This window comes from Melospiza melodia, chromosome W (genome assembly GCF_035770615.1).
Source record: "Melospiza melodia melodia isolate bMelMel2 chromosome W, bMelMel2.pri, whole genome shotgun sequence".
NCBI classification, from domain to species: Eukaryota; Metazoa; Chordata; class Aves; order Passeriformes; family Passerellidae; genus Melospiza; species Melospiza melodia.
Window position 1 is genome coordinate 8,205,104 of NC_086225.1, and position 12,654 is coordinate 8,217,757.

Sequence of the window (12,654 nt, forward strand, 5' to 3'; positions counted from 1 at the left end):
CTTTTGATAACACTTTGGGCCAAACCTTGACAACTTGATTTCCTTTTGTGGCACCACTCCTAACATGTTTTTTTTTGCAGCCCCTTTTACTATTTCGCCAGGAAAACAATTCTTTAATTCAGGAGTTGTTTTCCTGATTTGCTGAGCTTTGCAATGCATAAAAGCTGCTTCTCTACATTCCCAAATACTCTGTAGCAGTGCGTGGGTCTGTTCAGTGTGTTCAATTCCATTACCTTGAATAGTTGCCAGTCCTCTTTCCTTCCAGATAACTTTGCTCAGTTCTAGATCTTTCAATGGTGTAATTATTTCAGCCTTTAGTGATGATACATTTGATGGCAAGGCCTTTTCCCTGGTTACCTGCTTCATGATTGTCACTGTATACCCTGTCATCTGTTTGTCATCTCACATGAAGCTGCTCTTGTCTGCATACAGTTCCCAGTCTGGCACATTCTTCAGGTCTGGTCTGCTGGAATAGGCTTCTTCCATGGTCTGCAAACAGTCATACTCAGATACGTTATCAGTTAGTGTTGGGAACAGAGACATACTAGGATTAATAGCAAACATTTTCAGAATAACATTACCCTGTTTCAGTAACATAAGGTACATGTTGCCAATGTTCATGGAACAAACTTACAGTGAGTTGCATGCAACTGTTGGATGTAGCAATTCTTGGCTGCTGGTTGGATGCAGCAATTCTCAGTTGCTGACTTTTCCAGTTCTCCAGTTTCTTTGCCAGCTGATTTCTGAATATAGTTGGGCTGTGCCTGAAACCCTCAGGCAGGACTGTCTTGGTGAGCTGGCTCTTTTTCCCTGTTTCAGGATTTTTCCACGTAATAGCAATAAGTACTTGGCTTTTCTTATTCTCAGGGATGCAGGAGAAGGTACTTTTAAAATTTAATTCAGTAAACCATCCTAAACTATCCGTTACTTACTTTCTTTTGCAAAATTCCAATAGATCTTTCTTAGGAGAGTTTGGCAAATAGAGAAACTGATAAATCACCGAGAATTTTTCTAATTCGTTTTTAAAGGTTGGATGAAAGGTCTCATTTCTCTTACCCCTCTGGCACTAACAGCCCTTATAGTATCTAGGCTCAGTTTCCATTCTAAGGTATTTGTTAACACAGGACTCTGTATACTTATAGCCTGTTTTAAGGAAGCCTGAAAAACAGTTTCTTTTTCTTTGGACCCAGCATTTCCCTTTTGAGTGCTTAACAGCACAGACAAAGAGCACTCGATGCCCGCCACACGGCCTTGGGACAGACGCGATGCGGGCACATCTGCCCAGGCACTCCCATGTTCGGGCTGTGTCAATGCTCACAGCGGTTCTCGTGTCTCTCTAAAACAAAACTCGTTACTATGGAAACTGCAATTGAGTCGTTCCTGCCTACAAAGGTGACATCAGCTTCCTTGAGGGACTCAACTCCGCCTTTTCCCTGCCCCTCGCAGCAGCAAAATTGGTGCTGCCCAGGGTGGTGACACTCCCGCCCATACATTTCACACTCCTGGTCCCCTACGGGCCAGCATGGGTGAGGCCCAGGGGTGGGGGGCGAGCCAGGCTGTGGCTGCGCAGCAGCGGCCACCCCCCCTGCCGGAGCAGGGGCCAAGCGGCGCAACGGCGGCCCTGGGTCCCGGGACCGTTCCCTCGCCCCATCTCCCGGCCATTCTCAGGGCAATGGCAGGTGTCACGTCGGCTCCTCTTAGAGCGGCCGTTCCCCGCCATCCGTCACGGGGGGCGTGGCCTCCCTGCTCGCGGATCTGTCCCAGGAGTCCGAGCTGCCTCTGCCCTAAAATCTTGGAAAAAACTTTCCACAGATGGAACATAGGAAGTGGGAGCGCTTCTCCCCTCCTCTGCAATGGCACGAGCCCACCCTTCCCGGCTGCTCTGTGCCCAGGCATCCCCAGGCCAACTTTCAACCCGCCCATGTTAAACACAAAAGAAACTTCCTCATTGTAATTTGCTTTTCTCCACCAATGAACAATCTCAGCCAGTTGTTGGGGGTTGGGTTTTTTCTGTTCTTTCCTTATTACCTATGGGATTTCTTCCCACTGAGGTGCTAAGAAGCACTGATGGCTGGGTGCTTGAGACGGAGAAGGAGGCCTTTGGTTTTTGGGAGTTTCCCTTGGGTGGGCGGGCAGAGATACTGTGAGAATGGGGGCAGGTAAAAAAGAGATGGGGTTGGGGCAGCCTTGCTCTCGCTGCTGGACTTCGTAGGAGGACAGTTGGACCTGCGGCTTGGGGAAAGGAGTTCGCTGCCACCACCATAACCCAGCAGGGAACCTTTCTTCTGCTGCTGGGCCCCGCATTCCCCTACCCTACCAGGATATCCCACAGGTTCCAGCTATTGCTGTGGAGAGTTGATACATTCTCAACCACCGTCCCGGGATTTCTGCTCATCCCTGCCGTTCCAGCCTGCTGTTTCCGAGAGTCCTGTTAAGGGCACTGGGATTGGCTGCCCCAGGGGTTTATGAAGCAAAGCCTCTCTTCCATCCCTTTCCGTCTCGACCGAGCTGCCATTGCCACGTGCTCCACGAGCCCGCACCACATAGAAAAAAAAGGCAAAACCCAAACCAGCATCACAATCGTAATATTAAGGAAATGCTTTTATTGTGAATGTAATATTTCATTCTTCAACAGTGGCAAATAATTTTCCATATTTATTCTGGACCTCCACGCTGTAAAATAAAAGCATATAGTTAAATGTATTACACTAAAAGAATGGAAAATGGAGATGAAATCTTTTTCAATGTTCTAGATTAACAAATAGAGTTTTAGTTTTCATTTGTGATTTAGACATTGATTTTTAACCTGTATTGGAACATACACAGAATGTCAAAGTATCAGCATTTACCCATAAGAACTCCATTTTTTCAAGGGAAAATACAAAAAGATCAATACCTGCAACCTATAATTTTAGCTCCCACTCTGAAGAAAAATGTCTCTTACTCACTTTAAAAAGGTCTGATAAACACAGCACTAGTAAACAGAAGTTTTAGAATTATTTTCACTGCCCAAATTCCAAAGCAAAAACAAATCCAAGGTCAGCCACTACAATCTTTATGAGAAATCAGAAAGGTACTCAATTCCTTATTTTGCTAATGAAATTATTTTACAATTTACCTCACCATTACAAAATTTATGCAAGAGGTCAAGGAGCATATTACGATGCAAAATGATTAATTTTATTTCTAATTATAATACCATACTGATATACATGAAGGAAAACTGATTTCCTCTATTAATATGATCACACTGTAGCTGTCCTTATAATTTAACAAAGCTATGTGTCTTTTCATTTCAAACTCACACCAGTCTCTCCAGTTCTTCATATTTTGTGCATTCTCTCTTTTTAAGCATCAGTGTTTACAACTGAAAATTGTTACAGAACAAAAGCAGGTTTTTCTTGCCTTTTATGTACAATGGCATATTTGCAAATATTGCAGAAAATATTTATATAAAGTTTAACCAAATGTTTCTACTACTAGAAATACAAGCAGTAACTTACTAATACATAACTTATACTAGCTTGAGGAATATCTTAGACTTCAGTCGCCTCGTAATAGCCTTTCCTGGTCTAAGAACACTCTTGTGCTCCTGTACAGCATATTCAAATTACATGTTAAACAGCTGTTACACAAGAGGTAGTGACTGTGATTAATGTCGGCTATGACTATCACAAGCTGTCTGCATGGCTGTATCTCTCTAATTAGTGACACCACAAGCTACTAATTAGTGAGCGTTGGGTACCTTGTGTATTAAGATTTTGTAGTTTGGGTACTGTGCATCAAAGCGGTGAAAACTCCGAGTATACATTTGCCAAGGATTACAATGTAATATCGTATTTTAAACTTGGAAAGAGGTGTAGAAATAAGATAAATACTAGGCAAATACAGACAATACACAACAATAAATGAAACTTACTTGAATATATTCAATCTCTTCATCTGACATTAGTTTTCGTCTGTATTTCTGAGGTAAGGTTCTTGTTGATTCAGAAGTGTCTGGTATACCTTGTACTCTACTAACCGGTGAAATATTTTGAAATCCTGGTGATCTGCCTCCTACAGACTCCTGTGCTTTTGAAGCACCAAGAGATGGCATACTTGCTTGTAGAGATTCCAGTACTGAAATCCAGATTGCAAAACCATTACAGAAATATAAGAAGACTGTAAAATTAATTAGTGAGCAGCCAATAAAAGTTACCAGTTATTGACAATGTTCATTATAAAACATACTCAAAAGAATTAAAATAATTTAAAGATATTCTAGTTCTCACAAGCTGTTTTTACTGTTGTTAAATATACCAAGAACATGGTGAAAAAATTCTGAAAGTAAAAGAAAGCATATTTGAGTGGCAGAAATACGGATGTGGAAACAGAAGATAAATCAACATAGATCCTAACAAAGGCTTTTTTACTGGGAAGCTGTACCTGCAGAAGCAGCATGAAGTATCAAATGTGTGTGTGGAGGGGACTATGTAGAAAGATAACTAACATCCAACTAAGATGATGCTTTTTTTTACTGCAACTGTAAAGACAAACAACTGAAAAGGAGGTGGAGGCTTAGAGAAACAAAAAGCTCACAACTATGGCATACCACAAAATGTAAAAGAATGCTATACCCATTTTTAATATTACAAAATGGTATCAAGAAAGTAAGGTCTCAAACAGAGCAAGGAGGCAGAGAACCCATCAAAAGGAGCAGAATCCGAACAGGGAGCATGCCATTAAACTGAAATTTTAAAATTTAAGAGCAAAAGGCAAAAGGAACAGAGGATGAAAACAAAAGAAAACAACACAGAGATGATAATAGCTTTGGCTAGTAATGACTACAAAGTATTTTTAAGAAGTAACATACCTTATATATTAAAAAAAAAGTTTCTCTAAATTTGTTTTATATACTAAATAAATATTTAGAAATTTGCCTGAGATTTCCTTCTATTGTATTTTTTAAAGTCTGAAGTGTATTTGCAATAGAAGCATTAGCAAATCCAAAACCCAAAGTCAAGATTAAAAAATACCTGACCTAATACTGCTGTTGCTTAAGCTCAGATACAGTCCTTACTACAGTTTTCCCTTCCCTGTTTGAGACCATTATGTTGCAGTAGTAATATGATAATAGAATTTGGTTGACCTTTAAAGCACTCACATCCCTAAAAGTATAGTCTTGATCTGCAGAGCTGTGTGTAACTATGTAGAAGCAACATTCTGGTATGGTGAAACAGTTATTGCTATAGCATTCAAGCAAAGTGAAGTAGATTGCAATTCACTAGTGAAGCAGCAGAAATTAATTAATGTACAAAGGTCTAACATACTTAAAATATATAGCCACAAAAATCTTGTGATGCAAAGATAAGCATAAGCTAAGTAACATGTTTTTAAGCCTTTGAGAAAGCAATTCGCTGGCATGAAAGGTGGTGCAAATGGCTGAACTGGGCACAACATACAAAATTCTGACTGAAAGTTATCGCAGAATATAGTTCCTGAAGAATTCACAGGTAAGTCAGAAGTGGCACTGATGTTCATTGTAGATACTTTGCAGTGTTAATGGATAAACTAAACTTAAATTCTAAATATAATGCTGTGGCAAATACATAGTATGGTATCATTTCTAACAAGTGAGAATAACAACAGAGCTTCTTAAAATTACTACTTTAGTTTCAAATGCTTTATTGACTCAAAAGGAATATTAAAACAACATCTAGCTCATTAACTTTGATGTTCTAAATGTAACAGTATTGAGGTTCCTATAAATATGAACATAGCTATAGGTGTAAAAATAATGTCAAACATTGCAATGAAGTTAATTTTTTCTCAGCATTAATTATTAGCACAAAGAAACATTTCTTAAAATGTACAGTGGAATGGCTCTTAGCCATAAATCAGGGTTTTAAATACCACCACCATCACACACTCCGATTAGGAAAATAAAGGATGAGGAAAATGCAACATCATTTTCTGCAAAGATCACCTAATACCCAAGGCTGTTTCAAATTCATTTGGATACTATCACTTCAGACAAATATTTGTATTTTCGAAAATGTGACTTCTTATTTAAGAAGAAAAACATCACTAGAAATCCTTGTGATTCTGCCTTGACCAAAAAATAAAGGCATGCATGTATTATTTATATTCCCACAGTTGTATAGTCTGAAAAGGAAGCCTTCTAACTAAAACAATGATTCAGAAACCCTGCTCAAAATCAGTTGAGTTGCATAGTCAAAGCAGAAAAATTGCACAGATTCTTATATACAACAGTTTATGCAAAGAAATATGGCATATATGGCATAAGTTGTATCTATAGATGAAATACTTACTTTTAGGTCTGGGACTACTTTTTCTGTCTGGGAATTTTATTAAGGGAGTATGTGGCTTGACTACCTAGAACAAGACAACGTAGTAGGAGAAATAGGGAGAATAAAATTTATTTCTAGACAAACATTAACTTTAATAAAATGGAACACACAACAAATTAAACAACCACTTCTATACTGCTGCTTTACGCACCAGCACTGTGATAAAATTACTACTTGAATTTAATTTTTACCCAAGGAGAAATTTCACCTTTAAAGACACTACCCTACCCGAGTGTTCAGAACAGGAATAAGCATTCTCTTTCTTTTCTCGCAGTAATCAGTGTGTATGCAGAAATAGCTACTACAGTAACAAAAATGGAATGATGAAGTTTTAGCATGTGAAATTGCTAGCAGTGCTCTTTACCTGTACATATTTGTTCAGCTGTCTGGCTGGGATGGACTAGTTCCATTAAGAAAAAAAACCCCTATAAATTATAACATCTAGTATTCAAAGCCGCTGAGCTTATTTTTTAAATATGTCTTTTCAAGAAGACTATGTTTCACCTTTGAAGGGAAGAAGGATGGCTTAGAAACGAGATACTGATTAGCCCCCTCCCCTCTTGAAGAGCGACCGAAAAGGGGCAGCCTGCAGACTGCTCAGTAACATCCTTTGGTACCAGAACCAGGCACAGGAATCTAATGACCGGCGCCACGGGGCCGGCGCCGCCGCATGCTTCTTCCCTCCGCGCCAAGGACACCAGGCCTCTCCAGCGGTGCCTCGGGCATCGACCACCTCAGGCCCCGGCGGCCGCGCGCAAAGCGAGGCCTGCCACCCGCGCCAGGTTCCAGGTTCCTGGCCCCAGGTCCCAGGCTCCCGGCCCCAGCCGCCCCAGCCGCCTCCCGGTCCACAGGCCGCGCACCGCTACCTGTACGACTCTAGCGGCAGCTGCCATCTTACTGCCCATGGTTACGCCATATCCCAGCGCCTGAGGAACAATACCAGGCCACGCCCACTATGAGCAGGGCCCAGAGAGGGGGCTGAGGCAGTGCCAAAATACAAATAAAATAAAGAGGCAACACATTAAAATTTAAAAATCGCTTCAAGTAGCTCGGCATTTTATTTTAATTTGATCAAGTCACAGCCAATCCACATTTGAAAAGCTGACCCTCACTTATAAAGAGTGCCGATGTTTTAATTTAACATATTGCTTTGATGAGTTGACCTTGGCTAGACATCAGACGCCAGCCAAGCTGCCTTATCCCTTCCCCTCCTCAGCAGAATAAGGGGGAGAAAAAGACGACAAAAGGCTCATGGGTTGAGATAAGGACAGGGAGATCACTCAGCACTTACCATCACAGGCAAAACACTCATTTGGTTCTCAGTTGGTATCTTTCCGATTGCTGATACTTCTTTTTTATTTTCCACAGAGCACTTGCAGTTTGATTTCAAATTATTTTGATTAATGATGAAATGTTCACACTTGCTTTTTCCAATTCACTAACTCCTAACCAGGGGATAAACCATCTGGCAAAGGAATGGAAAGTTGTCGATCTCTATATAAAAGGATTGCTAATTCTTTTGGTTTATTTTAGATCAGCCTTCAAATTCTTGGTAACTGTAATATTTGGGATTATGGCTCCTAAAGTGCAAATACCCTTGTCACCAAAACTCAGGAATAAAACTCTAACACTGTAATTTCAGTATTAGAAAGCAGCATCACTTTTATTTACAATGCCAGGCATGAGGGGGATATTTCCGCCTAACCCATGCACCACAGCTCACTAACAAACTGGTTTAAATCTATGTAACTTATACATATTCAGTATATTTCTTGAAACTCACACATATATGCTAAACATCCTTGTAAATTCTTTCGCATATTTAAATCACTTCTCAGATTTTATTTACATTAGAGTAGGGGTCTTTTGAGGGTCTCTGGTGGTCATATGGGGAACATCCCATTCCTCAAATTATCCTTTTTTGGTCACAAGCCTCCAAAAAAGTTTGTTCTCTTTGAATGCATCCCAGTGATGTGGTCTGGCCAAGATACACCTTCTTATCAGTGTTGCTCAGGCCCACAGTCATTAGGGCTAAGATAACCACTTGCACACATTAATACAGGACTAAGCACTGTCGGTTAAAGCTAAATTAATTCACAAGACTTAAACATTATTTCTTACAATTAAAGATTTTCCCAAAACCCTTCCAGTTCTGAGGTAAAGCCTTTTCACATAACAGTTAACCTGAGCAGGCCCAGGCCTGTTCAGTGCTGCACCAATTCCTTGGCCACAGGATAAACTCGACCAGCTCATGGTAACAGAGGAGCCCACAATCAGCTTAAACTTGATACTGGTGATTATGCCACTTGCATTCCCTTGCCTTTATCTAAAAGTGCAGCATGAAGTTCTCATGGAAACATAATTTCTTGTTTGCTTTTAAGAAAATCTGGTCACACTAGAGTTCATATGGTTTCCTACAAAAGTAATGTTGACACAATCTACTTTGTCTAGTCCTTTTTGGGGGATTACATCTGTTTATACATGTGCTAGGGTAAGGTAATGTCTTCAGATCTCACTCCTGATCTTTTTCTTCTTGATCTATATTAAATGAGGTACTTACCCACAATGTTGCCCATTTTATATCAGTGGGGATTGGAACTCCAATTAAATGTATTCCTTTTCCTGAATGTTCAGGCATATGAGCACATATCCAACAATCACTCAGATTAGCTCTTTGTTACTTCCTACATCAATTTCAGGTGGAGACTGAAGCTCTATTAGTTTCCCAGAACTGATCTCAGTGGGATTGTTAAACTTAGTCCACTTAACAAGATAAATGAGAGTTAAAACTTCATACTGCTTTGAATAGAAATATACAAAATTTAATCCAAATGGAAATCCAAACACCATTGTAAAATAACTCCATTCACACGTGTTGTGTTTGATAATGTCCAAACGCCAGGCACCCATGAAAGCTGCTTGCCCACCCTCCCGTGACACAGCTGAGCAGAGAAAAAATCAAACAAAGGGTTCATGAGTTGAGATAAGGACTGTGTGAAAACACTCCAAGGGCAAAGCAGACTCAACTTAGAAGTCCATAGTGAAGTTATTACTAACAGAGTCAGAGGAGGATAGCGAGAAGTAAAATAAGCCCTCAAAACCACCTTTTTCCCCCCAACCCCTCTCTCCTTGCCACCAACAGCACAGGGAGACAGGGCATGGGGGTTTTGGTCAGTTCATCACCTGAGATCTTCTGCGGCTCTGGGAGAGAAGTCCTTCCCCTGTGAGACCGTGGGGTCCCTTCCTACAGAAGAGACTTCTACACAAACTTTTCCAATGTGGTTCCAATCTCACAAGCAGTAGTCCTCCCAAATCTACTGCAACATGAATCCCTCCCATGGGCAAACAGTCCTCCCTAAACTGCTGTGGCGTGGGTCACTCTTCCACAGGGTGCAGTCCTCCAAGGGCAGGCTGGTCCAGCCTGGAAGCAAGGGCCTCCTCTCTCCACCAGGTCTCCCACTGGATCACAGCCTCCTCCAGGCATCCATCTGCTCTGGCATAAGCAACTCCCTCATAGGCTGCGGGTGAATCTCTGCATCCCCCATGGACCTCCATGGGCTGCAGGGGGACAGCTGCTTCACCATGGTCATCACCACAGCCTACAGAGGAATCTCGGCTCCGGCTCATGGAGCCCCTCCTCCCCCTCCTTCTTCACTGACCTTGGTGTCTCCATGTTTTTTCCCTCACATGTTCTCACCCTCACCTCCTCTTCTTTGGCTAGGAAAATAACCTGTGCCCCACTTTGTTTTGATTTTCTTCTTAAATATGTCATCACAGAGGCATTACCATCATCTCTAACTGGCCCAGCCTGGGCCAGCGGAATGTCCATCCTCAGATCCATCAGGGACTGACTTTGCTGGACATGGGGGAAGCTTCTAGCAGCTTCTCACAGAAGCAACCTGTGTGACCCCTCTGCTACCAAAAACCAAGCTGTGCAAAACCAACACAACATGTTATTTCCCAATGACTCACAAAGTCCTCCCATGTACAGTTCATGTGGGATCTTAATTGACTTTAATTGTAGAGGTCCAGTTGATTTACTTTCCATTCAGGCTTTAGTGCTGCTTCAAGCCTGCTGTAATGAATCTATGTACAGATTCTGACAAGCTTGACTGCTGTATGGGTGGTTAACAAACCTTGAAATGGTTCTTTCCAGCTTTCCTTTAAAGATTCATCATTCCAGGTTAGAAGATATACCCAATCTCCTGGTTGAAAGGGATGCACTTGGACATCCAAGGTAACAGGTGATCCTAAAACAGTAAACCTATGCAAAGATGAGAGGTTTTCTTCCCAAAGATATTACATACTCCCAAAAATTGTGGTTCCCTGTTATGTGACTTCCCTGGGTATAATCACAGCCTGATATGATCTCCCATAGAGTATTTCATATGGACTTACCTTTTCCTTAGAGCTTGGATGAATTCTAATTCTCAGCAATGCCAGGGAAAGAGCCTGTGGCTACTTAAGTGATGCTTCCTGACAAATTTTACTCATTTGCCTCTTTATGCTCTGATTCATTCCCACTAGATTGTGGTCTCCATGGAATATGCATGTCCCACCTTATTCTTAGTGTTTTGGGCAAAGTTTGTACAATTTCAGCTTCAAACTGGAGTCCTCTGTCTGATGACATTCCTAATGAGACCCCAAATCTGGGTATTATTTCTTTTAACAATATTTTAGTTACCTCTTTAGCTTTGTTGGTGTTGTTGGGGAGGATGTGTCGCAGTCGAGGCGGTCACGACATAAAGCAGAGACCACAAGCAGTCTCAGTTGGTAACACTTGGCAACAGTTTATTAATGAAAATGGCTGATCTTTTATACACTTTCCAGTTGTTTACCCTTCTTCTACCTTAGCTATTGGCCACAATAATTCAATACCATGCCATTGGTGAAAAGTTACTCTGACTCCACCTAACTTTCTAAAAATGCTTCTTCCAGCTGCAGAATGCTCTTATCTTCCTTCTCTCGATCTCCTTGGTTACAGCCTTGGAGAAAGCTCCTTATCAGCTTCTTCTTCTTCTTACTTCTCGCTCCTTTAGCTAACAGGCCCGCTGCTAGCCCCTTCCACAATTCCCCCTTTTTTGTTTTTGAACTGTAAATACAGCTGCTATAGATTTTTGCAGGGCCCTTTGCAAAAACCCAAGCAGAGGGGGGACACAAAATCACAATCACAACCATCAACAAAATTCTCATTCTTAATACAATCGTTCCTGTCCTTCATCCATCTTTAAGTACTGATATATGGTCTTAGCCAGTGTCATCCGCATGTTCTGCTTCAGCTGCGGAACCATCGATCCTGTCCTTTCCTGCACGCTCTAGGTAAGGTTTGACACAGCGAGCAGGAACCCATCGAGGACCATTATCTGTCAAAACACAAGCATAACCCCTCCCCCAGGTTATCAGTTCCACTGGACCAGACCATATACCAGTAATCAAATCCTTGACTCATACCTTGACATTTCTATGGAAATTTGGTTGCTTAGAATTCAAAGAAGAAAAATGGCAAAAGATTGGAGATAACTGTGAGTCAGGTAGGGGACGCAAGAAGTTTAACACATAAACAGCTTTATCTAATCTCACTTGAGGTGACTCCTGTTGCATTCCCCCTTTTTGTTTTTGAACCTGACGTTTGAGAAGTCCGTGAGCTCTTTCAATAATTGCTTGGCCCGTGGGGACATGTGGAATACCTGTTGAATGCTCAATGCCCCAAGCAGGAAAGAATGCTTGCATTTTCTGTGAAGCATATGCTGGGCCGTTATCTGTTTTTACATGACACGGAACACCTAGAATAGAAAAGGCATAATAAAAATGACGAATAGCATCTCGAGTTTTTTCTCCTGTGAATGCTGAAGCAACCATTGCATGAGAAAAAGTATCAACTGTAACATGAACATACTTAAAGCGACCAAATTCTGGCATTTTTGTAACATCAGTTTGCCATTCTTCTAATGCAGAAAGACCTCTAGGGTTGGTACCATAATACTGAGTGACATGAGTCATATGACAGTCAGGACAAGAGGAAAGAATAGATTTTGCTTCGGCAGTAGACAATTTGAATTGCTGCTGTAAAGCTTGAGCACTCTGATGAAAAAATTGATGGGATAAAATTGCCTGCTGCAGCACATTGGGTACAGTTTTGATTGCAGCAGCAGCTACTAAAGAGTCTACATAGGCATTGCCTTCAGCAAAAAATCCTGGTAATGATGTATGGCTGCGAATGTGCATGATGAAGTAAGAATGCTTTCGAGCACCAATAACTGTCCACAACTTCACTAATATGGTAAACAATGGTTTCTCTTGA

The 12,654-nt window shown here is 41.3% G+C and overlaps 1 protein-coding gene across 1 annotated transcript; it reads right to left on the minus strand.

Annotated features, from left to right (window-relative positions):
* Positions 1–2,586: 2,586 nt before the first annotated feature.
* Positions 2,587–7,277, minus strand: LOC134431483 (alpha-ketoglutarate dehydrogenase component 4-like). Its single transcript, XM_063179496.1, has 4 exons — positions 7,220–7,277; positions 6,315–6,378; positions 3,920–4,122; positions 2,587–2,673 (listed from the first exon to the last, which is right to left on the minus strand). The coding sequence occupies exons 1-4, from the start codon at positions 7,256–7,258 to the stop codon at positions 2,656–2,658; spliced, it is 324 nt and encodes a 107-aa protein (XP_063035566.1). The 5' UTR covers positions 7,259–7,277; the 3' UTR covers positions 2,587–2,655.
* Positions 7,278–12,654: the final 5,377 nt, after the last annotated feature.

Bases quoted from the DNA above. Each gene is read 5' to 3' on its own strand.
- LOC134431483 (XM_063179496.1), bottom strand. From the start codon at position 7,258: ATGGGCAGTAAGATGGCAGCTGCCGCTAGAGTCGTACAG. The intron at 6,379-7,219 runs GTAGCGGTGCGC...GTCTTGTTCTAG, and splicing joins CTGCCGCTAGAGTCGTACAG to GTAGTCAAGCCACATACTCC. The intron at 4,123-6,314 runs GTAAGTATTTCA...TCTGGATTTCAG, and splicing joins AAGTAGTCCCAGACCTAAAA to TACTGGAATCTCTACAAGCA.